The 25,445-nt window shown below is 37.1% G+C and overlaps 5 protein-coding genes across 11 annotated transcripts; 2 read left to right on the top strand and 3 right to left on the bottom strand.

The window, feature by feature from the left end:
• The first annotated feature begins 2,204 nt into the window (after window positions 1-2,204).
• On the top strand, window positions 2,205-5,641 carry LOC102612906 (3-oxoacyl-[acyl-carrier-protein] synthase II, chloroplastic-like). 5 transcript variants are annotated; one of them, XM_052445088.1, is made up of 14 exons: window positions 2,205-2,574; window positions 2,663-2,722; window positions 3,043-3,230; window positions 3,325-3,528; window positions 3,645-3,755; window positions 3,841-3,936; window positions 4,009-4,054; window positions 4,152-4,231; window positions 4,328-4,399; window positions 4,497-4,581; window positions 4,722-4,909; window positions 4,986-5,066; window positions 5,165-5,310; window positions 5,412-5,641. In XM_052445088.1, exons 1-14 carry the CDS (start codon window positions 2,409-2,411, stop codon window positions 5,449-5,451), a joined length of 1,563 nt encoding a protein of 520 aa, XP_052301048.1. In that variant the 5' UTR covers window positions 2,205-2,408; the 3' UTR covers window positions 5,452-5,641. The 5 variants fall into 5 exon arrangements, with proteins under 5 accessions (XP_052301048.1, XP_052301051.1, XP_052301049.1 ...); XM_052445091.1 differs by having other exon boundaries at window positions 2,205-2,553; XM_052445089.1 differs by having other exon boundaries at window positions 2,207-2,574; window positions 4,331-4,399.
• A 320-nt stretch (window positions 5,642-5,961) lies between these two features.
• On the bottom strand, window positions 5,962-9,411 carry LOC102630380 (25.3 kDa vesicle transport protein). Its single transcript, XM_006465779.4, has 6 exons — window positions 9,194-9,411; window positions 8,364-8,590; window positions 7,865-8,025; window positions 7,619-7,765; window positions 6,729-6,805; window positions 5,962-6,492 (listed from the first exon to the last, which is right to left on the bottom strand). Exons 2-6 carry the CDS (start codon window positions 8,549-8,551, stop codon window positions 6,409-6,411), a joined length of 657 nt encoding a protein of 218 aa, XP_006465842.2. The 5' UTR covers window positions 8,552-8,590; window positions 9,194-9,411; the 3' UTR covers window positions 5,962-6,408.
• Window positions 9,412-10,633: 1,222 nt separating this feature from the next.
• On the top strand, window positions 10,634-14,090 carry LOC102630077 (uncharacterized). Of its 2 annotated transcripts, XM_052445115.1 has the most exons (6): window positions 10,635-10,981; window positions 11,564-11,857; window positions 11,976-12,069; window positions 12,163-12,758; window positions 13,099-13,446; window positions 13,627-14,090. In XM_052445115.1, the coding sequence occupies exons 1-6, from the start codon at window positions 10,898-10,900 to the stop codon at window positions 13,900-13,902; spliced, it is 1,692 nt and encodes a 563-aa protein (XP_052301075.1). In that variant the 5' UTR covers window positions 10,635-10,897; the 3' UTR covers window positions 13,903-14,090. The 2 variants fall into 2 exon arrangements, with proteins under 2 accessions (XP_052301074.1, XP_052301075.1); XM_052445114.1 differs by having other exon boundaries at window positions 10,634-10,981; window positions 11,976-12,758.
• Window positions 14,091-15,049: 959 nt separating this feature from the next.
• Window positions 15,050-17,576, bottom strand: LOC102629788 (uncharacterized). Of its 2 annotated transcripts, none has more exons than XM_052445116.1 (4): window positions 16,744-17,576; window positions 16,392-16,640; window positions 16,204-16,295; window positions 15,050-16,105 (listed from the first exon to the last, which is right to left on the bottom strand). In XM_052445116.1, exons 1-4 carry the CDS (start codon window positions 17,395-17,397, stop codon window positions 15,484-15,486), a joined length of 1,617 nt encoding a protein of 538 aa, XP_052301076.1. In that variant the 5' UTR covers window positions 17,398-17,576; the 3' UTR covers window positions 15,050-15,483. The 2 variants fall into 2 exon arrangements, with proteins under 2 accessions (XP_052301076.1, XP_006465840.2); XM_006465777.4 differs by having other exon boundaries at window positions 15,052-16,105; window positions 16,392-16,628.
• Window positions 17,577-18,294: 718 nt separating this feature from the next.
• LOC102611413 (ABC transporter B family member 19-like) lies at window positions 18,295-25,347 on the bottom strand. The gene is made up of 9 exons (XM_025100060.2): window positions 23,136-25,347; window positions 22,948-23,002; window positions 22,680-22,855; window positions 22,276-22,440; window positions 21,871-22,166; window positions 21,335-21,651; window positions 20,890-21,113; window positions 18,839-20,761; window positions 18,295-18,739 (listed from the first exon to the last, which is right to left on the bottom strand). The coding sequence occupies exons 1-9, from the start codon at window positions 24,312-24,314 to the stop codon at window positions 18,392-18,394; spliced, it is 4,683 nt and encodes a 1,560-aa protein (XP_024955828.2). The 5' UTR covers window positions 24,315-25,347; the 3' UTR covers window positions 18,295-18,391.
• Window positions 25,348-25,445: the final 98 nt, after the last annotated feature.

Below are 25,445 nucleotides of genomic sequence, written 5' to 3' on the forward strand. Positions count from 1 at the left end.
ATAACCTTCAAATAATATTATCAAATAACCTTCAAATAATATTATAACATAAATAAGTAATTAAAATGTACAAGATTAAGTTAAAAATCATTTTAAGATAAAAAAAAAATTACACATACTATAAAATAATATAGTAACTATAGTACGATAACCAACAAAATAGATTGTTAAAAATAATTCAAGTAATACAACAATATTTACAAGTACCGTTTTTGCTATCTTTCTCTTTTAAAGACTCCTTTTTTGTTTTATTCTCAGAACTTCATAGTTCTTTGTTTTCTTTTTCTTTTTCTTTGCCTGTATTTTCTTTTTCTTTCTTTTCCTTTTTCCTTTTTCCTTTTTTTTCTTCTGTTTCCTTTTTCGTTCTTTTCATTTTCCTCTGTTTTTTATCTTTCTTTTTCTTATAAGTTCCCTTTGGGTGATTTGTCGGAGAGTTGTGTGGCTTTGATTGCTGGGTCTTTGAGATCACCTTCAATGGTTTTGGTGTCTGGGTTCTTTTGCATGCCTTCGTAGCCGACGCCATAGTATGCAAAAGAATATGGCAATTTTTCGGAGCTTGAATAGCTATTTTTCCAATGCAATCGGCACTTGCGGCGGCGGGGATGAGGTCATGTTCGTCGGAGATGGTGGTTGTGGACATCTGGTTCTTGTTGCGGACATTTCTCCTTTCTTCGTCTCCTTCATTTTTCTTTTTTTTTCCTCTTTTTCTCCTTCTAACGCAGTGAGGCATAATTCCGACTCCCCCACGGGTTTATTTTATATGGTATTTGGTGTATTGCAACAGTAATTTTACGTGGTCTAATACCGTGTTAATTTTCGCTAAACGTAGTATTGTATTAATTTAATATAATATAAGATTATCCAAGAGCTTATCCACCGAGATTGGTTAATTCAAATGCACCATATCTATCGAGAAGCAAATGCAGCAGCAGATTTTCTTGCTACTTATAGCCTATCGTTTCCTTTAGGTCTAAATTGTTTTCAGTCTATTCCTTTAAATATGGTTAACATCTTAAACAATGATGTCTCTGGGGTTGCACACTCTCGTTTAGTGTTGCCTTAGCTCTTTTTAGAGCCTTTAGTAATCAAAAAAAAAAAAATAATATAAGATTATAATGAGGTGTAATGTTGGGTGCCAAACACGCCCTACGACCACTCCGTTTGATATGTATCAATTATTATGATGCCGCAGTTTAAAAAGACACGCATGTTGATCGATCCTTGTGAGATGAGAAATAAAAGTTGAGATTTTGATATCTCTAAAATTTAACACACTTTTCAAACCAACTGATATTTGTCTATTATCTTTCTAGTTTCATCATCCAACTGAACTGAACCATATATTTGATTTTAGAACGAGGTAATCCATACCAAAGGTAATAATAGTCAGAGGTGGCATAGCCGTGATGGTGAAATTTTTGTCATAAAAAATTTAGGATAAAATTTGGTAGACCAAAAACTAATTTTTGGGTTAAATTATTAGCATTCTTTCTTTAATCTCATTAAATTCTTATTTTGTTACAATTACATATAAGGATAAATATAAATAAAATTAATACTACTTATATTTTTAGTCTCTCACTTAAATTTATTTTATTTGTGCAATATATTATGATTTTTTCTCTCTTCTCGATCTATATAATTGATTCTTGCACAAACTAAAAATATTGATCTTTTTTTATATTAATTATTTTAATTTTTGGGAAGCTTTTTTCTTTTGTTTTATTGAGAAAGAAAGTATGAATAGAGGCCAATAATAGAGATATCAAGATTTGAATAGAATAATACTGTAAAAAAATTCAACTGTCAGAAAGTTACAGAAAAGTAAAAGTTTTACAAATGAAAAGAGTCTTTTCTTGGAAAAAAAAAAAAGGAAAAAGTATTTTTGACATTATGTGGAGGATTTTGTAGAGGTGGCCACAGTTCAACTCTTAATTCTCTCTCGGAATGAATTTCTCTTCACCAAAATTTAAGTGAGAAATTGGCAACTATTAATTAAGAATATAAAAATTATAAATGAGTTAATCTCAATATTATCACTATTTAAACACGTGGCATAATATTTTATTTGGGATGTTTAAGCATTATTATTATTATTATTATTATTATTATTATTATTATTATTATTATTATTATTATTATTATTATTATTATTTGGTTGCTTTATTAGCATGGATTTGTTGATTTACGTGTGAACTAATTAACTCAAAGTCGAAAGAACCAGACGTCTCAGCCTCTAAGACTTCAATGCACATGCCAACGTCGTTTCTCTGATATTTTCTGATTGCCCGCTAGAGTCATCAATTCATTATCTACTAAGCTATCAAGAACCTCCGGAGCTTCTGCTGCTTTTATTTCAATTCTAGTTATCAAGTAGTTCAAGACAAGTTTTGTTTTAATTTCGTTCAATGGCAGCTTCTTGTCTTCCTTGTACATGGCTTCCTGCTTTCGAGCTCGACCATGCTTTAGAGCCCCTTCTGTTGCTGTCTTCGAACAGACGCCTGAAGCTCATATCGCCATTAAGTTGCAACAACAGTAACAGTACTAGTTTTGGTATTTGCAATGGCTTTTCGAGTAAGCAATATTATTATAATCAATGGCCGCCCTCTTTGGCCTTCTTTAATTGTATTAATGCTTTCTTACTCTTTCATGTCGAAAGCAGCTATCCGAAAACGAAGACAAAGCCACGCAAATCAAGCAGCAGCTTATTCAGCTAGTGACGGTATTATGCTTGAATTAGTTTTATTGCTTTTAATTTTAACAATGATACTACTATTATATATAGTTAATTAGGATACATATCATATATGTATTTCCAGTGAAATGTTGAGCATGGCTTATTACCATGTGCATGAAGTGTTATTTGACTTTTTTTTTAATTATTTATATAATATGCTACTGTTATTGTTTTTAGCAGGATGAATATCAAATGTTGAGACTTAAATATTGAGATGTCTGATGCTTTTATTCTTTAATTGAATTACATTTTAACTATGTCGGCTAATTTCCTCTGGTGGGTACTGTTAATTGTCATGCTGTAAGGTAAAACTACAGCGGTGTCAGCAAAATCTGAAAAGGCAGCACCTGAAGTGAAAAGAAGAGTTGTGGTGACAGGTTTAGGTGCAGTAACACCACTTAGTGATGATGCACATTTATATTATACCAAACTTCTTGAAGGTGTTAGTGGCATAAGCCAGATAGAGGGCTTTGATTGCTCAAAGCTTCCCACGGTAAAATCATCAAATTAATTGTTGACTCAATTTCACTATCATAACTGGGTTGTTTAATTAAATATTTGCGAAAGCTAACTCTCAATTCTGACAGAGAATTGCCGGAGAAATCAAGACTCTGTCAACAGATGGTTTGGTCTCACCAAAACATGCTAAGAGAGCGGACAACTACTTGATTTATGCTCTCGTTGCTGGCAAGAAAGCTTTGGCCGATGCTGGAATTACTGAACAAGTTAGTGGAGAGTTAAATAAAAATAGATGTGGGGTTTTAATTGGCACTGCAATGGGAAGCATGCGAGTAAGTGAAGCTGCTTAATTTGTGCACCTAGACATATCACATTGAATATAGCCCCTTTTAAGCCTCAGAAATTAATGGGTTCATTTCAGTTCTTATAAAACAAGAGTGTGCCACAGGCTCTTAAGGATGGAATCGACGCAATAAAGATTTCGCACAAGAAGATGAGTCCTTTCTCTGTGCCTTATTCAATGACCAGTATGGCCTCTGCTGTCTTAGCAATGGATTTGGTAAGCTTTAAGGATCCATTTGAAACTGAGGTGTTATGACTTCTAGGAAAACTGTTTAACATGTTAAAAAGCTTTGAAACTGCAGGAGTGGATGGGTCCAAACTATGCAATTTCATCAGCCTGTGCGACAAGCAACTGCTGTATACTTACAGCCGCTAATCATATCATCAAAGGAGATGCGGTAAGCAGCTCTTCATCTCTTGCGGAAATTATTCAAAATTCCCTTAAAGACACTACGTTTGTAAAATGGCAGGACTTGATGCTATGTGGTGGTTCTGATGGGGTAATTATTCCTGAAGGTATCATATAACTTTCACATTTTGAATAGCTCATACATTTTTAATTTTCAAGTCCATAAACTTCTCATGTTGTTTCCTCTGCTTATTGGAGCTTCAGGCATAGCAGGTTTCATTGCATGCAATAATCTTTCTCGGAGAAATAGTGATCCAACCAAAGCTTCTAGGCCCTGGGATTCCGTAATGCTTCTAAATTCTTTCCTCATTATTACATCCAACTTGGCATTACTAATATTTCAATCAGATACTTTGATACTATATATTTTGCGATTTTAGCAGGATCGCGATGGATTCGTCATGGGAGAAGGAGCTGGAGTTATGCTTTTGGAAGAGCTTGAACATGCTAAGGTTACTTGTTGGAATCATTTTTCAGCTTATGTGAGTGTCTTACAAGGTCTCATTTTCTTCTGATGTAGTTATTTATTTACACCCAATTATTTTGCAGAGAAGAGGTGCAGATATTTATGCGGAGTTTATGGGAGGAAGCTTCACTTGTGATGCTTATCACAAATCTGAGTCCCGTCTTGACGGTTAGTAACCAAGCATTCTGAAACTGCACTGCCAGCCAGAACTCTACATTTTCAAGTATACAGAGATGTGTTGCTTTTCTGATTTCTGGAAAATCATTCTGGAACCTCATACTTTACAAAACATTTATAAAAATCATCAGGGTTCGGTGCGGTTGCTTGCGTAGAATCATCAGGGCTGGGTGCGGTGGCTTGCATGGAGAAGGCTTTAACTAATTCTGGGGTTTCCAGAGAAGATGTGAATTACATAAATGCACATGCTACATCAACACGAGTTGGTGACCCCAGAGAATTTAAAGCCGTAATGCACTGCTTCGGACAGAATCCTGAGGTAAATTGAAAGCACATGTCCACTAGGCACCCGGGTAACTTCTTGACTATGCTTTTTTGACTCCTCAATTTTGCAGCTAAGAATGAACTCTACAAAATCCATGACCGGCCACCTGCTAGGAGCTGCAGGTGCCGTGGAAGCTATTGCAACAGTTAAGGTAAATATCTTATGCTTTCTTCCACGGAGAAAATCACTCAAATGAAATTGAATCAATGCAGAAGCTAATACGACTATATGCGCATACTCTATTTACAGATGCTTGCAACAAGTGAAACCTGGAATGGCATAAGAGACATGTTTCATTTGAGTAATTTTAATTTTTTTCTTCTCCTCTCATATAGGCAATACAGACTGGATGGATACATCCAAACATCAATCTTGAAAACCCTGACAAAGATGTGGTATGTTTCCATATCATTTGAATTGGAATTACTGCAGATCTTTGCTTTTACCGTTGGTGTCTTCACTTTTGTACAAGAAAGCTAAAAGTTTAATGGTCCAGGACACTAAAGTGCTTGTTGGCCCTAAGAAGGAACGTTTAGACATAAAGGTGGCAATGTCCAACTCTTTGAGCTTTGGTGGACATAATTCATCGATCTTATTCGCTGTTCACAAATGAATTTTATGCGTGAGGCTCAACGTTCAAGTAATTTAGCACACGTCTGCTTTACAAACATGTACTTGCAGCATTTATCAACAGATTTTTATCACAATTTGTGTCAACAATACGTGCCGAAATCCGTCTTCTCATTCTCCTCTTCTTCCCGTTTCTACCAGATTTGTGAATATTTACAGAAAGACCTTTACTTGGCTCCACACTATCTTACATGAGCCAAAGTTTGTCATGAGCTGCTTATGTGCCGTTTATTCAACTCACATACACAAAAAGGCCTAATAAACACCACTGAGATGATGAAATATTACAGTAATAAATAGGCATCGGTAAGGCAAGAAATCAGTTTCTCCAGTTTCATGTTTACCAGCACCACTAAAATCCTTTGACAAACGCCTTACCATGAAGCAGATTTACAGAATGAATTCAAGTTGATCAATTGCACCATAGAAACAATCAAACTTCCTTAAAAGCATGGTATACTATGCGTCACTAGGAAAGTACATCTCCAAAACCAAAAGTTGCTTCTGACAATATCAAGCAGCTCGAAGAATTGAATGTAATGCAAAAGAACATAGGAATGGTATCAATAAAGCCTCGTTAAAGGCCTGAGGCTAGAGTTTTCAAAAATTTGTACATAATATACTTTGGCGCATCGAACATTCTAAAAGGGGTCTCTCTTACACAATTCCACAGGGTAGATTTATCCGTACTCCTATGACGTACCAACTGGACTATTAAATTGTATCAAGAACAGAAACAAGTGTCGATGAAATCTGATGCCTCTGAAGTGTTGACACCAAGCCATGAACACCAGCAACCCACATTGACGCAGAGGAACCCAGGCAAAATGTGCAACTATTAGATCCGCATTAGGGCAACTGAATCACCATAGCTTTGTTTTGAGCCAAAAGACAACGAAGACCACCCCCAACACAATGGCCACAGGAGCCCATTTCCGAATTAAAGCCTACAGACAAAATACAAAAGCAGGTAGTGAATTCTGATTTCCAACTTATCCTAGTCAAAAGAAAATAACATAATTATTTCTAAAACATTCATATCTTCCACTCAATTTTATTGACAATAGTCTGTGCAACTTAATAACCATAATTTAAAGTCGGTCATAACAGCTTCGATATACTAGTTACAAATGACCTGCCAAATCATCATCTTGTGTATGTTTACTAGACTAATAAAACTAACCTGTCGATTCAAATCTTTTGCCTTATCAGCATAAATGCGCGACTCTGATGTCAACCGACTGGACATTTCACTGACCTCTGGAAAATTGATATTAGAAACAGTTAATACCAAAACACAAAAAATACATATTGTACAAGTGTATGGGGGGGGGGGTAGAAATGGGATCTATCAACTGAGTGAGAGAGAGAAAGAAGATTTTATTAAAAGTTAACGGGTGGACTGTGAAGCAGAGAACAATGTAATTTCAGTTTTGTCAATTTTCTGGGAATAAGAAAAATCCAGGAAAACAACATAATATAACCTACAGAAAGAATAACAAGATATCAAAGTAAAAACATATTTGTAAATATCTTGATACTTAAGTTCATTAATGAAGAAAAAAATTACAAGGTAAACATAGACCTCAATTTCCATAACAGTTTGAAATCATAGTGTCTAGTCCTGAAGTGACCACTGGAAAGAACCTACGAATGCAATAGGTTGGGTGCATTTCGTAGTCCCTGGAGACATTAAAATCATGTTGCAAACATCTTCTTTTTGATTCTTTGATTTCCAATACACTATAATGTCTCTTGACCAACTAGTAAAGATAATCAACAGTGGAAGATAGATGCCGTACCAGAATATGCAATGTGAATGGATGCAGAATTGTAAATTAATCCAGAAAAGATGTTATAACACATTCATAACCATCAATAGTAAATTTACAAATGCAATATCAAAATAAAAACCATTTATCATCTTCAAATAGGCAATTAAATCCAGCTTTCTTTAGCACTAGTTAGCCCATAAAATAAACTTAGCATCCATTTATTGGTAATTCATTCAAGGAAAAGCATAACAAATGACATAACCAGAATCAAGTGAAATAATAAATTAAAGTAACTTACGGTCCAACTTTTCACCAACACCAAGAACTTCCTGCACATTCCGGGTCATTATCTGGTGGACCTCATAAAGTTCATCATTCAACTTGGCAATATTCCGCTGGGTACGCGTGTCCTGGTACAATTTCTTTGTTTTCTGTATGAATGTATCTTCAAACAGAAAGAGAAAGAGAGAGAAATTTAATAAAATACAGCCCAATATCAACAGATACATCATGTCACGGAAGGACAAAGAAAAGTGAGATCTACCAAATTTTATGAAAGCGTAAGGCCTGGCAGCAGTTTCAATCTGAGCCCCATTAACACGCTCAAATTCGTTCTTGAGGTCTTCCAAGTATTGAAAGGCCAGCTTTTTGGGATAAGCACGGTCGCACATTGTCAAGTAACAAACACGTCCTTCAATGATATAACTAGAACTTGGGTCAAGGAAACATGGGAATACTTAAAGACACATACTGATGCAAAATATCCTACATGAGATAAGTTCCAGATGTATCGACGGATACCATCTCTAATAAAATACCATTATGAGATGGCATGACACTCCTTCTGAAGCATCCTACTTAGCAGTGTACGAGGAAGAAAATGGGAAAAGAGACAGCAGATTAGTATATATATATATATATATATATAATAAACATTGTCACTACACAATTAACATCAAAATTTTACATCAGCTCTACACGCATGACAAGACACAATTCAAATCAATATCAAAGAAATATAAACAAACAAAACACAAGGATACTGGAAAACATAAGGTCCTGTCTCAATTGACATCCTTGAAGCCTCATTCTGGCCTCTCGAGAGATTCTTAAACAAGGCCTTGACTTGTTGCTTGTACATCTCAGCATCTCTCAAATCACGACCATCATCCAGTCCCTCCGCCAATGGAAGACCATCAGTAACACGGGCAATCATCGTCATCTTCACCATTTTTGGCTCACTTTAAAATTCCTCTGCTACACCAAATCACTACAATGGCAATAGGTCAAGCCATCAGAAACCCAGATCCACAAAAAGATAATAAAGCTGAAATTCAACCTAAACCCTAAAAAGAATCTCAAAAGAAAGTAACATATCAAGCAAAATAATAACTTTTTGACTTCTTTAACACAATTCTCACAAAAATATCTCAATTAGAACAAAAACATAGGCATCATTTGGTCTTTTAATCTTCGCAATTGCAACTAAACTTGTCACACAAAATGCATAATTACAAATCAACTGTTTGATACCCCAAAAAAGGGCCCAACTTTCTCTCTTCATCAACAAATTTCAGAAACCTTCACAATAACTAGCGTAATTGATAACTGGAAAAAAAAAATTAAGATTTTCCACATAACACTAGTTGATTAAACAAAGAAACGCACACATCGAAACAATATTTCATGATCTAGCATAAACCCATCAAGGGCAACCCATTGAGCCAATAAAATCAAGCAATCACACGTTTTATAAAATACCCATCACATAAATCACGCACAATCGCTCCATTATAGCGGTAATTATTTCAAATCAGCAGAAAATTTAACAGAAATGAAATCTTTTTAAATGAAAACAAATAAATAAAGGTACCCCTTTTTGCATTTGGGATTTTCTACGCGAATTCAACGATCTGAAGAAGAGAGAAGACAAGGGTCGACAGAGAGAGAAAAGAGCTGTGTATCAAATGAAGGGATTGTATGTACGAAGGCGGACTTTCTAATATGTACGGTTGCAGGGATCAAAGCTGATATGGATTGTACGTTTGAGAAATTGAAGGTGAAGCTCGAAAAGTACAACCCTGCGAGGCATTAGTTTTATTCTCCCGCACAATTTCGTGTCCTTTTTTAATGAAAACTGTTTTTAATATTTTTTTCGAATTTTAATTATAATTTTAATTGTACTGAGGTAAGTAGCGTTCAATAAACCCAATTAATTAACGTATTGTTGGCGTTTTTAGTTATAGTTTAACATCTTTCTTATGAACATTATCAGGTCACCGTTGTCATGGTATAGCCCAAATCTTTTAATAACTAGATCGACACGATACGATTATCATTATTTAATTAAAATGAGTAACATAATTAATGAGATACGACGCATTTTAACATATTATGACACAGTAATTTCATAAATAGGTAAATGTGTTAAAACGATGTGATTTAATAATATCTATATTATTAGGGTCATAAACAGATAAATTTGTTGAGGTAGTGCCTTAGATAGATTGTTAGTTCCACACACATTCACCTCACCTATTTTAATTAATGCATTAACACGAATGAAGGTGATGACTAATTTATACGGATCACCATTTCACCACCCGCATTAATCTTAGGCTATGTTTAACATATAAGATTAAGATAAATCGAATATTAAAATTAGACTAGGTTAGATTGTATGTAGTGTTGTCTTATAGTTAATATGATATTGAATTAAGACTATATTAAATTAAATATAAGTCAAGTTAAATAGTATTTAACGAGACGAGAACAATTAAATTTATTTAAATTATAAATTTTTATATGCGACGTATATTATTGTCTATTAAAAAATTTAATCAAAACAATTAAATATAAAATTATTTATTTATCAGATATTTTACATAATAATCACAAGATAAATATTTGTCTCGTGGTTTCTGAAATAAAAAAACGAAAAATATTTAACAATTCACACAGCTAATCACTACTAACTCATTAAAGTGATGCTACGTGTTTTTATAAACTAATCGACACACAAAAGAGTGTGGAGGTGGCACTAATTAGTTGTTGTGTTTGTATGCGTATGCGTTTGAATCATGTTTTTCACTTAAATTATTCGCTTCGTGCATTTGATAAATTAGTAAATTACTCCTTTAAAAGAACAGACAACCTTTTTTTTTTTTTTTTTTTTTTTTTTGTTAATTGAAAATTATTGTCCTTCCTTGCTCTAGGAAGGAAATTACAGTTAAAAGAATCTGTTGGGAATACAAAAAGGAGACCATTGAAAAAAAGAAAAAGAAAAAAAGGTAAGAGGATTACTTCAAGCACAATTTTCAAGGATAGAATAAAATGGAAAGACATTTAATAAATTTACCAGTTACCATCCATCCCCAAAGCCAAAAAGCCTGAAAACACAAAAAAAGCACTTTGCTTCTTCAGCACTCACCGCGCTCTCCATAAAATAAAAATTCCCCTAAACCCACTCGTAAAAAATTATTTTAGTTTTATTTTTAAAAAAATTAACAAATAATAACAATAATAATAATCGAAGCCCTTATCTTTCCCGCCATATTCATCCGTTGCTTTAGCGTCTATGAGTCGTCAGAATACTAGGGGTGGCTTTCCAGGAAGATCTCCGCTCCGCCCCGACGGTTATTATTCTCATCGTAACAGACATGTAACTTTATTCTGTTACCTCCCTCATTTTTTTTTTTTGGGGTTTTTGTTTTTTGATTGAGCAGTGCATTTTTTTTTTTTTTGTGTTTATTACTATTTTTTTCATTTATATAATTCTTGGTTTGTATGTTTGATCTAGAAAAATGGGCTCGTGTTTATTTTGGTTTTCTATTGGCATAGCAAAAAAAAAAAAAAAAGGGGCTGTATATTGTGGGTACTAGTTTGTCCAACTGTAGTAGAAGTCCCAGAGGTCTGCGTGTTCGAATCCGTCGCTTACATGGGGGGGTGAGGGGACACTGTTGCCATTGTGTTTGACTGTCTTTGGAAATATTTTGTCAACATTTACTTTTGCTAATATCACTTGGGTACTTTTGCTAATATCACTTGGGTAATGCCCTGGAAATGCTTATTAAATTTCATTACTGCCAGTTTTATGCTCATTGGCCATAGTTATTAGTCTCTAATTAATTTGGAATTTTTGGATTTTTTTTTTTTTTTTTACGGCACATTTGTCTTTTCCTTTTGTATATCCTTGCTCTGTATTTGGATGGATTAAGATAGAGCTTTGAGCTTACAATTGTAGGTTGGGGGAGCAAGTAAGCCCTTTTCTAATGAGGACAGAATGTCGCAAGGCAGAGGGAAACATCCGCATCATATATCCCATGGCAGTGGTTCAAAACATTTCAAAGATAAACCCACCTCCAATTTTGTGTACCGGCCTAAAAAAACTTCGCCTGATGTTATTTCCAATTCTCTCGAGGCTGAAGGGAGTAATACGAAACACCCCGAGTGCTTTGAAGCTCCAGACTCTCTCTATGGAAATTATGATCTTCTTTCATCATCTACTCAGTCCGATTCTAAGAACATGCATCCAGATGTGAGTAGAATTTCTATTGGACTTGTTTGTTTAGTACAACACTCTGTGTATACGGCTGTGAGTTTACAATTGATAAAAGGGTGTTCTCTAAACATATCATTTGGTTGGAAACATGTAGGTTGGAGCAAGCAAGCCTCTCGCCCATGATTGTTTTAGGACTAAGGATAGAACCTCTCAGGGTAGAGGCAAATGTTCTCATCATACATTCCCAGGTAGTCGTTCAAACCATTTCAATGATAAACCTACCTCCGATTCTGTGTACCGGCTGGCGACACATTTACCTGTTGTTATTCCAAATTCTTTAGGGGCTGATGGCAGTAGTATGAAACAACCTGAGTGCATTGGGGCTTCAGATTCGAAGACACAGTTACCTGATGTTAGTCCAAACTCTCTGGAGGCTGGTGTCAGTTGTATGAAACAACCTGAGTGCATTGTGGTTTCAGATTTGGTCACTGGAGATGTCAGTCACTCATTTTCTGGTCATTCTGATTCTAAGAACATGCATCTGGATGAGATTGGAATTCAGATTGGAGAAACTCCAGAAAAGAAAGAAGAAGATGATGCAACTTCAAAACTTAATTTCTCTGGCAAGTTAAAAGTTGGACACATGCAGGAGTCAGTACCACCTGCCATAGCTGATACGAAAGACCAGGTTTCCCTAGAAGAGGGTCCCAATAATTTTTTGAGCATTGGAGTTTCAGAGAATTCTGTACAACAGGCAATAGATAAGCCCTTTGATCTTTGTCCGCCCAAGAAAGGAACTGTAATGCTGAATCCTTCCTTACTTGTGACTAATAGACAAAAAAGGAATGACTTAAAGCTTTCCATAGTGGGGCAAAGTCAAACTACATTGAAGCCTGGTATGGTATTACTGAAGAAGTATTTATCCATCAGTGATCAGGTACCACTCTATTGTCAGTGCTCTCTTGGCTTCTCTCCCGTGATTAGGCTTTCTTTCAACTTGTTTATGTTACTCCGCTCCATCCGTTCTATTGAATTTAAATGCATGGTGATGTTTCCTGGCAAATGAGGTGGGATGGGTATAGCACCATAAGCATGGTAAAGGAGGCATGGGTTCAAAACTTTTGTCATACTATCTCGCTAATGTCTAAGCACCAACAGAAAAAATAAAAATCACTGTATAATTATCTCTTTCGAGTAAAATTGAGAAAAATTATTACCAAATATTTAGCCTTTACTACAATTATAATGTCAATTTTATGCTCCACTATTCTTCTTAGGTCAAAATAGTAAAGATATGCCGAGACCTTGGGCTGGGACCTGGAGGTTTCTACCAACCTGGCTACCGTGATGGCGCCAACCTTTATTTAAAAATGATGTGCCTTGGTAAAAATTGGGACCCTGAGACAAGTCAGTATGGCACTAGCCGGCCAACAGATGGTGCTGTACCACCAATCATACCGGTTGAATTTCATCAGCTTGTTGGGAAAGCAATCCAAGATTCCCGTGCCCTCATAGAAAAAATATCTATGGGGAGAAAAGATATAGAAGCTGAACTTCCTTGTATGTCACCTGATATCTGTATTGCAAATTTTTATTCGGCAACTGGGAAACTCGGCCTCCATCAGGTTTGTAGTGTGATTCTCTTTTATATTATTTTAACTTATAAACTTTATATGTAATCCTGGAGAAATGGCATTGAACTGACTGGTTCATGAGAAAACTCTGAAAAATGTCTGCACATGTTATGATGGATTTCAAATAAAATCAATGACTGCTGACATCATCCCTGTCTTCTTGCAATGCAGGATAAAGATGAAAGTCAAGAAAGTATTGATAAAGGTTTACCTGTTGTGTCCTTCTCAATTGGAGATTCTGCAGAATTTTTATATGGTGATCTGAGGGATGTGGCCAATGCAAAGAAAGTTATCCTGGAATCTGGTGATGTTCTAATATTTGGTGGGAAATCTAGAAGAATTTTCCATGGTGTAGAAAAAATTGTCCCAGACACTGGCCCTAAGTCCCTGCTGGAAGAAACAAGTATGCGGCGTGGCCGCCTGAATCTTACTTTCAGGCAGTATTAAAGACTTTGTTAATATGCTTGGAGCTGTACTGAGTGATTGTATAGATGGCCGTCCTCTGCTCATGTTGTGAATGATAAAATAGGGAGTGGAAAGGCGAAATATGTTTCTTTTTAAGCTAGCAGACTCACACATAAATATATCATATTTTGCAAGGAAGATAAAATGAATGAAATATCATTTCTGAGTTCTGATTAGAAACAAATTTTCTGTTTTTGTTATACAAAATTTCTCAGCTGATCGATGCCCTTACCACACATTACCAACAGGTATTATCATCAACTGTACAACTTCAACCCCCGAGGGGTGATCTCATTTCTTGAAAATCAATACAAAGTCAAAGACTTGAATAGCTGGTTGTAGCATCCATTTGGAATTTTGGATTCATCTTTTAACTTTCTTGTGCTGCTAATTCTTGCTTTTTATGGAGCTTTAGATCTTTCATAGTTTTTTTACCACATCTTGGATGATCATTTCCAACCCACTGACCTTTAATGTACTATATCAGCTGACCATCAGCCTGAACACAGTCCTCTGAACAGTATCGTTTTCAAGGGGCTTTTCGTGGCAGATGATACCGAAATACAAGAGAAGACAAATGATAAAATTACTTGATGACCTATGTCGAGTAATGTCTGCTCTCCAACTAGGCCATGGTGGGTGGTCTGCCATTGATTGAGAAGGGCTACTTTTGTGTGGGCATTTGGTTAGCTTCAGTTTTTCCAGAAGTGGCCAGCGCTTAAGCCACTTTTTGGCAACCAAACTTAATCAACAGTCACTTAACCAAAGCTTGTTGGACCGACATAACATTCTTATTTTGTTTTTGCTTAAAGACCAATATAACACAAATGCTTATTTTATAAGCAAAACCACTAGATCAACAACTCATCAACCAAGAAAATGCCTGCCAAACTAATCTGTGGAATCCAGGTCACCCATGGTCATTACAACATATGAGCACTCTGTGCACGTATAAATACTTATCAGCGAATTACTCTCATGTGTATCCCATTAATTATTAGCATTTTTTGTTTTTTGTTTTGGGGAAATAAGCTGATAGCCACCTATGCTACTATATATAGTTAATTGAGCCTTTTTGTGCATGCTCGCATATGGCTACAAATCAGAATCCCATGGCAACCGTAAATAAAAGAGGGAGAATGAGCCAAGCTGGAGAAGCAGGGCACATGCTAAATCCATCAGTTGTGAGGATTTTTGGAGTGTTGCATGTGCCCTAGCTCTCCAGCTAGGACTTTCCCCTTAAAAGCACAGGATCGGAGCCCTTCAGCAGGTTCTCGAACTTAAAAGAGGTAAGTGTCTTTCTGTCTTTGTACCTCATATTGCAACTTAAATAATTTTCAAACAACGTATGCTTAAAGATCAATAATTGAATGAATATCAATGTCACACTAGTAGCAAAGTTGGACCTCCAAATCCAACGGCCTCATTAGTCTCATACACAAATAACTTCATGCATTTTAAATATAAGCTATCTTTAGCAATCAACATCACCTTAAATATTATAAGTTATTCATAAACATTAGATCAAGAATGATATGATACAACCACAATTCCTGAGGTGGATCATACACGATCAGATCGGTTCTCTAGAGCTGAGGCAGCTGAGTCCACATGAAGAAGCAAACAAGCATAAACCTTTTGCTTCAATCTATCAATGGTCTCCACTATCCCATTATTGTCTGAGCTCAAGTTGCTTCTGAGTTTATCCAACCATCCATTAGCATGCTTCAGTTGTGATAATGCAAGGGCAATTTGATTATCTGCCTCCAGTAGTCGGCCTGCAGTGTACTTTCCTTTCTTCTCCTGGTTTCCCACACGAAAACCGGTATCCAATGCTGCCTCCAAGAATTTCAAAAACCAACTTCTTGTTTCATTTAAGAGGATATCTCTCAGTTCTTTTATTTCCTTTCCACCATCTCCTTTAGCCCATTCAAGTTTCTCAGAACCACTTAACTCTACAGAAGACTTTGTAGATTTCATAATGCTCTTACCATGAATTAGACCTGTCTTTTTGCTAAACGTGTCTGTCTCTTGAGCTGAATGCTGTATCAATGACTGAAATGATTTATCCTTTAATGGGGTTGTAGCATTTGGTTGGTCAATAAGCTGTTGAAGTGTGAAAAACTTGGTGAGATAGAGGTGAGGGTTCTCTGGTGAGGCAGAGGAGCACAGATCAGCAAACATACTGAAAGAAAGCATAGTAGTTAGAGAACCCATGCTACAAGTACCGACTAATGTCATTTATACTGGTATGGCATATTTTGTAATGAAATATGTACTTACCTGAGAGAATGAACTAGAGTTGCAGCTGAAGATGCCTCCTTTTGAGCTTCTGCAGCAACCAAAGAAGCTAAATTTCCCCTTCTGAGCATTCCCTTGAAATGGATCAAAAACATGGAAGAAAACTAACATGTAACAATATCTTGTTGAGTCATATAATTTGAAATATATTTATGAGAATATAAACATACCTTTCCTTGCTTCATAAGATTGGCAGGCAAAGAGGACCATGATGTTACCCCAGATGAATTGCTTTTATCTCTGCTACTTGACAAACAATTCAAGTTCATATTTTCTTGCTTGCTTGAAATGCGTTTTGAAGCTACGTTCTTGGAGTAAACCATAGTCTCCTTGGTATCAGATACAACCACCTCTGGCTTTAATGAAGCTGCATCAGGCCGGCTACGCGAAGGAGTCACTGGACGAGCCTGTAATGCTAGCTTCAATCATCGTCAGCAAGCTAGTTTATGTTTTCATCCAAAACAGTATCTTTTAATAAATAAAACAATTGTTGAGGTTAATCATGTTTGACTAGAATCATACCTGACCTTTAAGCTCTTGCTGCTTTCCTTTCAGTGAACCAAGTTTCTTACCAGCTCCACCATTTTCATTGTCAGTATTAATTCTCACATTATTATTTGAATCCATACCATTTATCTTGGAATTTCCTGTCAAAACACCCTGCATATACCTAGATGAAACAACTGATTTCTCTTCTTTGATGATAATTTTCTGCTTTCTTGGACTCTCCTCTTTGGCTTCTGACAACTCCTTCAATTTTGAGCCATTAACTCCTTCATGATCAGCTGACATTGGACTCTCTGATGGCTCTAAAATCTGCATCAAGTCCTTCGGATTCCCAACAAAAGGGTGGCGTCCTGGAACAGGCCTGACACCAGCTAGAATAGGAACCGGTGTTCCAGCTTCAACTCTATCTACATAAAAGAACTGCCCAAGTTGCAACTTGTTGTTCAGTATCAGTTCATTGTCTTCCGTTGATAAAGAAACATATGTGGAATGTGAGGAGTCTGATACTTTTATAAAGAAGCCTTGGTTAGGCCACAGTTCTGATCCTGATAAGGCAGGTACAATGCTGATAACTTGCAGCAGAACTGATCTATATTCGCCGCGAACTTTTACATTAGAGTTCATACTCTGAAGTAGCTTTAGAAGCACTCCTGGTGTAAGAGATGCCATTTTGTCTCTTCTCTCCTTAATGCACAACTGTCCAGCTCTAGATTTCTTACGATCCTGAAAGGAAACAGATAAAAATGGCGAAACAAAAGTTCATAGAAATATTGCAAGAGAAAAATTTGAGGGCTTTCTGTGAAGAGAAGAATGGAAAAATAACAGCTAGCTTCAGCAAACAAAATGCACAGGCTGGTTGGTAAAGCAATGAATTAAGCTCTATAGCTTTGCATGCCAGGCACGTAACCATCAACCTCTCTTAGATTGAAAGCGAAGAGACTATGTTTACTCGAGAGAATTTTGTGCCCACCTTTACGGGACATGAAGAGACACATATGCCCAGATATGCCCATGTGTAAGATTATTGAAGTTAGAGCATTATTCTTATATTCAAAGGGGTGTTTAAGTCATTGTGATGTGGGTCACTTCCTGGTCGCATTTCCCTTTTAAGTTAGAGGGAGTGGAGTTTTAAGGAAAGGTGAGAATGTCGAAATGTACCATTCCTGCATTCAAATTGCAATTTCTCACTTGACCAAAATTTTTGCATGTGCCTCATTTAAAAGAGATAATAGAAAGGATTGTTCTTACGGGTAGAAGGACTTAATTTTGGCTGTTTAGTTTACAATTAATAGGCGGAGATACATTCAAAAAGTAGAAGCTTAGAATTTTTCCTGTGGACACACTCAACAGAAAATAGAAAGCTTATCTTATACCTTTTGGTATACCCAATCCAGTTTTACATCTGTAGATAGGATTTGATTCGAAGCATACCAATTTCACAACATGCCAAATTTCACAAGTTGGACCATGCCATTTAATATCCCATTTTTTAAAGTCCTTGTCAATAGTATCTACATTCAGTTATATGCTAGCTTATACAATTGCTTTTTCTTTAGATACATATAATTATTAGCATGAGCAAAACTATGGAGATGTTATATATTCATAAGGCTTATATTTAGGTCATATGATCCATTACACGGTTAGACCAAAAATCAACTACTCATGAAAATGCATTGGCTTCAGTTTCAGCTCTGACCAAGCTAGCATAAACACCATTAAGATGGGAAGCTAAGAGCGTCTCATGGCTACCATACTCCACCACTGCACCGTCTCTTACCACAGCAATCATATTGGCTTCTCTGATCGTAGAAAGACGGTGAGCAACCACAATGGTGGTGGCCCTCTTTGAGACCTTCCTTAGTGCATCTTGAACATGCTTCTCTGATTCCAAGTCCAGTGCGCTGCTTGCTTCATCAAGTAGCAACACTCTTGATCCCTTTAGAATAGCCCTTGCTATCGCAATCCTTTGTTTCTGGCCACCAGATAATTGGACTCCACTCTCACCAACCTATATCAGAAATAATTTAATGTTACTCCATAGACTTCAACCGATCAATAAGACCAAGGATTAAAAAAAAAAATTACGCAAAAAGATTATTATGCATACCTGAGTTTCATAGCCTTGAGGAAGGCTACTAATGAACTTGTGTATATAAGCTTCTTCTGCAGCCTCTTCTATCTCAGCCCATGAAGCTTTTGGGTTACCAAGCGCAATATTGTCTCTTATAGTCCCAGCAAAAAGTGCAGGCTCTTGGCCAACCAAAGCTGTTTGCTTCCTCAGCCACTTGACATTAATCTCCCTCAAATCCACTCCTTCTATCATTACTTTCCCTTGATTTGGATCATAAAACCTTTGTATTAGCCATATTACAGTTGATTTTCCTGAACCACTTCCTCCTACTAATGCCACCATGCTACCACCTTTAACCTTCAAACAGAAATCTTTGAGCACTGTCACCTCAGGCCTGGACGGGTATGTAAATGTTACCATTTTGAGCTCAATTCCCAATGGTTTGGATCGTTCGAGTTTCCTACCTTTCACATTATCAATCAATGGTTTGCGTTTAGTGATTTGAAGAACAGCAGGAATTGCCGTTGCTGCCATGGAAGTATCTGGTGCTAGACCAGCTAGTTGCCCAACAGAAAACGAACTTAGCACAAGAATGAGAAAGATTTTATATACCACGCCAAAGCTTGCATGACCTTCTTTCACAAGGTAGGCACCAAACCAAAGAGTAAATGTATATGCAACATACATAGCTCCTTGAGAGAAACCAAGTGTTAGGCCTAGTATTTGTGACCTTTTGACTGATTTTTTCTTAGGCTTTGATAAAGCTTTATCGAAGGAGTTAATTATCTGTTCTTGAGCAGAAAATGTTGTTACTGTTCTTATATTGGAAACTGCACCAGAAGCAATGCTGCTAGCTTTGGCGTAGGAACTATTATCAATTTTTGGTCCAACATTTATGATCAAACTCAGGTAGCTGGCTCCAAGAGTGAAAGGTGTGAGAGCAGCAGCCACAAGTGTTAGTCTCCAATTAAGAACAAGTGATACTCCAAGACCAACAGCGGCTGAGCTTAAACCCATTAACAAGACTGAGAATCGATCACCAAGGACTGATCTGAAACTGATACTATCAATTGATAGTCTTGAAACAAGCACTCCTGTGGAATTCTCTTCAAAATCAAACCAACCAGGTTCTTGCTTTAGTATTGATCGAAACAAGAGTTCTCTAACTCTCATAGTGAGCTTTGTTCCAGCCCAGCCACAAAAACCTTGCTGGCCAGTCATGAAGATTATACACCCAAAACCAAGGCCGACCAGTGCTAAAGAGAGGTAGCGAACGTCTCTTCTCAAAGTTGATGCGGTATCATCAAAGTAAACTTGGAGAGCTTGGCCTAAAATCAAAGGAAATATTGAGAGAATGGCACCCGCATGCATACCTAAGATGAACCCAAATATAATCATGGCAAACTCAGGTCTCTGTAGTTTCCATATCTCTGAAAGCTGAAACTTTCTAGGCCTCGGCTTTTGTTGCTCTTCCTCTACCGTTTGGATCTCTGCCTGCATGGACTTGAAGTACTTTGATTTTGAAACTTCATTTGCATACCGTGATCTTGATACCTCAATAACTGATTTCTCATAAATGGAAAACTCGATGCCTCTTTTTGCATCCTTTTGTTTTGATTGAGGTTGTGACACTGCTTCAGAAGCAAGCTTAACAAGATCATGATAGGCTCCGCCTCTCTCCAGTAGTTGACGATGATTACCAATCTCAACAACGGAGCCCTGATCAAGAACAACAATGGTGTTGGCATTCTTAACTGTTGCTAACCTATGAGCGATAACAATGGTTGTTCTGCCAACGGAAATTTTGTCAATGGCTTGTTGGACAATGGACTCAGACTCAGAGTCTAGAGCACTGGTTGGCTCATCTAAGAGAAGGATTCTAGGATCTTTGATCATGGCTCGAGCTAGTGCAATCCGTTGTTTTTGGCCCCCTGACAGTTGAGTTCCTCTATCCCCCACCTGCTTGCCATTTGAAGTTAAGTTAGACTGATTTTTTTTTTTTTTTTTTTTTGGTGTCAAAATGAATTTCTTGTGTACACAAATGTATATTTCACTTGTGTGGATGAGAATGTGCTGTTGTTGCAAACCTGAGTATCATAGCCCAGTGGGAGTTCAGAGATGAAGCTATGGGCACTGGCAGCTTTACAAGCAGCAACCGCTTCTTTCATGGTGGCATTCTCCTTACCCATCAGCACATTTTCTAGTATGCTGGTGGCAAAGAGAATTGGTTCCTGGCCAACCATACCGATTTGCGTTCTTAGCCATTTCACTTGAAGCGACTTCAAATCATGGCCATCCAAAGTAATCAGTCCTGCCAAATTATACAAATCCCTATTTAACAGGTACGCACACTATATGAGACTCGAATCCAAGACCTATTTAACAGGTACACACACTATATGAGACTCGAACCCAAGACCTATTTAACAGGTAGGCACACTATATGAGACTCGAACCCAAGACCTAACCACTGGAGTTAAGCATCGGTCTACTAAAGTTAAACCAATGCATTAAGAAGACAAGAATCTTTACCTTTAGTAGGATCATAAAACCTTTCTATTAGAGCAAAAACGGTGGATTTTCCTCCGCCACTAGTACCAACCAGTGCAAGAGTCTTTGAAGAAGGTATAACTAAATTGAGAGACCGGAGAATTACAGTTTCCGGACGAGATGGATATGCAAAAGTAACCCCTTTGAACTCAATCTTTCCACTAACACTTGACAGTTTTCTCCCTTCAGAGTTGTAGGGATCTATCTCTGGAACTCTGTCTATGATTTCAAACACTCTAGTTGCTGCTACTGTGCCCTGTGCAAATTGAGCAAAATACGACAGTGACAGCGCCAAGCCCCTGAAATGTTCAGGAAAAAATTTTCATTTCTTATCAGTCTAGAATTCACAACTGCTATGAAAGATTCAAATGTTCTATGATAAAATATGCAAGTGTTTCCAGTACTTCTTCAAATTGATCTCAAGAATGGAACTCTATGAATATTACAGATGCCTATTTTTATGATGAAAATTCATTACTTAATCATGCAAAATCAATGGAAAGCAAATAACTCATTACCTTCCCCCCACATTGACACCAAAGAAGCAAGCAATGGCTGCACCTCCAGATAATTCTTTCCGAGCAACTAAAATAGACCCATACCAAAAAGCCAATGCCCATGTTGCATACGTAACCAAATAAATAACTCCCATTCCCGCACCTTTAGCAAACCCAAGCTTTGCACCAAAAGGTATCGAATCTGCCAATAAACCAGCGTATCTCACAGCGAAATGGTCCTCTGCGACAAAAGAAAATACTGTTCTGATTGAACTAATTGCTTGCTCTGCCACGCTTCCAGCTCTTCGATAAGAAGCCTCCAATTAATTGACACAAAACAAAGAGAAAAGAGAAGGTAAGAGCATATAGAGTCATTAGTCTGGCATGATGTGCATTGAAAAAACGTCAGTTTTTGCTAGTCCTCACCTCTTCCTTTGAAGTTAGACCAACATAAACAGCCTTGTAAGCCATGCCACAGAACATCATTAGTGGAGTGACTGAGAGAACTACCAGTGATACTTTCCATGACCGTAGGAAACCAACTGTATAACCGCAGATGAACGTAAATATATTGTGCGCAAAATGAGCAACCTGTATAAGATTCAAGATTGCAGAGCTTATCAAATGCTAGTAGTTTATTCCAAATAGCATATAACAAAATTAAACTACGATATGTGATAAGGTACAAGTTGTAGTTGCAAGTATTTTGTTTCCTAGTCTCAATCTACGACTCTTCGTTCGTACATAATACATTTCATGCCATTGCAAGTCATGGCACGAATTCTAGGGATGATTGGAAGTAAAATTAGAAAGGAACGCAAGGGATTTACCTTCTCCCCCATAACTTCTTGGATTTGTGCAATATCACTTGAAATTCCATGCATGATATCGCTAGTGCTGACTTCAGTGTCGAAAAAGGCAATATCCTGCCGCAGAACTGCTCTAAGATACTTGGTTCTTATTCTCTGAGCTGATCGTTCACCTACCAACCTCCAGCAGGTGATCTCTGTCATTTTAATGACAAAACGATTGTTATGGAGCCTTGAAACATAAACAGAAAGAATAGAGGTCTATCAAAATTGAACATCTCTCTCTTACCCAGGTATGCTCCCATCATCACTATTGCAGCCAACACAGTCATAAGTAGACATATCTGAAGATTACAAATGAAAGAGAAATCAGAAATCTTCTTTTATTATCATATCAACATGTTAAATTAGATAATCTTTAGTGGTGGTTATTCAAAAAAATATCAAGTAATGTAAATCATCCAAAATTACTTCTACCTTTTCTGCATCCTTCATCATTTGGGTTTTGTCAGAGTCCGATGATTCATTAGCAATCTTATTCACAAAATTTCCAAAAAAATAAGAGTACCAAGGCAGAGCTCCTCCATTTATCAGAGCCCCTATGCAACCCAATAGGACAAGAATCATATCCAATTTTGTTGAATACTTGAACAAACTAAACAAACCAACTGGTTTTGCAACCTCGGCATCATCTTCATTGTAAGGTGAAACCAGCTCAGGGTCATTGTTACGACCATCACCTCCACCATAGTGATGACTAGTTGATAGCCAAGCATCATGACCACGATGCCCATGTAGGAACTCATCATCAAGATTGTCCATTTTGTAACTCATTCGATGATGCCCACCATGGTCATGTCCATTTTGTGATAGTTCATGAACATTATTGTTATGTTTTCCATCTGAGCTACCATGATGATTATGAAAATGGCTAAAAACATCATCATCGTCCATGTAAGCACGAGATACAGAAAACCATCGTGGATCATCATGTTTATGGGGATTATGATTAGTCCCTGACAAGTGTACCTGCCTTTCAACATGATCAAGTGTGTCATAATCAATCATACTAAGTTCATCTTCTGTAGCCAATGGACTAACTGGTCTACTAGTTCCCTCAATTTTTCCCAAGCGAGGTATCCCTTGATGGGACTTCCTATGATCACCCAACTTGTTTTTCTTGCTACGCAAGAAACTGTTATTATCCCTAGCAACATAGCTGTGAAGCTCAAGCCTTCCAGAAGGCACTCCACTATGACTCGGATAGTCATAATATGGATTAGCAAAGCTTCTTAATCCACCAGAGGTGCGAGAAAGATAAAAATCCTTAGCGGATCTCCTAAATGCGTTAATATTTGACGGGGTAGACAGAGCCCAAGGGCTTAAGGCTGCACCCAAGTTTCGGCTATCACGCCAACCCGAGGGCTCAACTTGCCATGAAACCTCACCTTGCCATGAAATGTCATCGTCCGCGGCAAACGGGGTGGCTGGAGCACGGCGGCGAACTCTATGTGGAGTGGGATTGCGAGACGACAAGTAGCGAGAGTTGAATGGTGAGGGGGAACTTGACCCATAATGTGAACGAATGGGTGTCGTGTGGTGTTGGGGGTGATAGGTATGAAAGGAAGAGTGATCAATTTCAAAGGAAGACTCCATGAATGAGAAATGTGCGACCAATGATGGTGAAAGTATGTGAAGAATAAGAGAACTGGCAATATATTTTCAACTTTTGGGAGAAAGCTCCTACACCTAAAGAAGCTTGAACAGTCAACCTTCTCAAAGAGACAAAAGTCACACGGCTTGTCCACCTTATGTGTGCATGGACAACGTTCAAGGCCGAAAGGCCGGCCTCGTAAAAATTTTAAATGTTAAAATAACTTAAGTGGAAGTTTAACAAATGATCCTGATATTTGTGGGTGTTTTCTCCTGTAGAATTTTGGAATCTTTGCGATTTGTGGTGACAATCTGGAAGTTCAAACTAAGAAATAGCAAAAGACAAATTGGTGTTTCTCTTTATCATTATGTCATTGTCACCAATGCATCAAAGGTACATAGGTTCTCCATTTGTCATCAAGGACATCGATTACAAGGCATGTTGCGGTTGAATCTTGGAGAGGAATATAACCGCAATTGTTTATTCATAAGAAAACTGCAGGCGTGTAGAGTTTTTTTTTTTTTTCCCCTGTTTAACCATTTAAAGCTTTGTGATTGTTTTCACATATTTAATTGTCTTGCCGTCCCACCACATCAAAGAAATAGAAACAATGAAATCTTATTGCCCTGCTTCGGAGAAACAAAAAATTAAATCTTATTGCTCTTGAGATTTACATCACACGAGTTATCCCAGACAAACACGAACCGTAAACAACTACTGACATCTGGATAAGTCCTCGTCCAGTGGTAAGGGAGACCAACAATGTTCGGCGCTGAGATTACAAAGAAGTAAAGTTGAACATAAAAACCAAGGACTTCACATATCCGGAAGAACCTAGAGTTGCTTGAACTATTATTTTGTATCGTTCATCCCTAAGAAATGTCCACAGCATAGGACGTTTTTATATGAAGTGCACCCAGCAATTTGTCGTGCATGCTGCACACACAGTACAATCATCCACAAATCTACAAAAATGGTATATTTGAATACAATGCATTTGTCCCTCTGATGATAACAGATAAGAGATATCATCAGCAACATTATATCCTTGCCATAGACTCAACAAGAGTAATGGTACCAAAATAGTTGCTACACCCATGATCTGCTTACTATTTGAATGATGTTTCCTTCTT

Source organism: Citrus sinensis, chromosome 7 (assembly GCF_022201045.2).
Source record: "Citrus sinensis cultivar Valencia sweet orange chromosome 7, DVS_A1.0, whole genome shotgun sequence".
Taxonomy (NCBI): domain Eukaryota; kingdom Viridiplantae; phylum Streptophyta; class Magnoliopsida; order Sapindales; family Rutaceae; genus Citrus; species Citrus sinensis.

Bases quoted from the DNA above. Each gene is read 5' to 3' on its own strand.
- LOC102612906 (XM_052445088.1), top strand. From the start codon at position 2,409: ATGGCAGCTTCTTGTCTTCCTTGTACATGGCTTCCTGCTTTCGAGCTC. The intron at 4,232-4,327 runs GTAATGCTTCTA...TTGCGATTTTAG, and splicing joins CTTCTAGGCCCTGGGATTCC to CAGGATCGCGATGGATTCGT. The intron at 4,910-4,985 runs GTAAATTGAAAG...TCAATTTTGCAG, and splicing joins GCTTCGGACAGAATCCTGAG to CTAAGAATGAACTCTACAAA.
- LOC102630380 (XM_006465779.4), bottom strand. From the start codon at position 8,551: ATGGTGAAGATGACGATGATTGCCCGTGTTACTGATGGTCTTCCATTG. The intron at 8,026-8,363 runs GTATCCTTGTGT...CCCAAGTTCTAG, and splicing joins ACAGGACCTTATGTTTTCCA to TTATATCATTGAAGGACGTG. The intron at 6,493-6,728 runs GTTAGTTTTATT...TTTTGTCTGTAG, and splicing joins CAAAAGATTTGAATCGACAG to GCTTTAATTCGGAAATGGGC.
- LOC102630077 (XM_052445114.1), top strand. From the start codon at position 10,898: ATGAGTCGTCAGAATACTAGGGGTGGCTTTCCAGGAAGATCTCCGCTC. The intron at 12,759-13,098 runs GTACCACTCTAT...TATTCTTCTTAG, and splicing joins ATTTATCCATCAGTGATCAG to GTCAAAATAGTAAAGATATG. The intron at 13,447-13,626 runs GTTTGTAGTGTG...CTTGCAATGCAG, and splicing joins GGAAACTCGGCCTCCATCAG to GATAAAGATGAAAGTCAAGA.
- LOC102629788 (XM_052445116.1), bottom strand. From the start codon at position 17,397: ATGGCATCTCTTACACCAGGAGTGCTTCTAAAGCTACTTCAGAGTATG. The intron at 16,641-16,743 runs GTATGATTCTAG...CGATGATTGAAG, and splicing joins AGCAAGAGCTTAAAGGTCAG to CTAGCATTACAGGCTCGTCC. The intron at 16,106-16,203 runs GTAAGTACATAT...GCTTTCTTTCAG, and splicing joins ACTCTAGTTCATTCTCTCAG to TATGTTTGCTGATCTGTGCT.
- LOC102611413 (XM_025100060.2), bottom strand. From the start codon at position 24,314: ATGGAGTCTTCCTTTGAAATTGATCACTCTTCCTTTCATACCTATCAC. The intron at 23,003-23,135 runs GTAGAAGTAATT...TGTAATCTTCAG, and splicing joins TGATGAAGGATGCAGAAAAG to ATATGTCTACTTATGACTGT. The intron at 22,167-22,275 runs GTGAGGACTAGC...AATTAATTGGAG, and splicing joins GTCTAACTTCAAAGGAAGAG to GCTTCTTATCGAAGAGCTGG.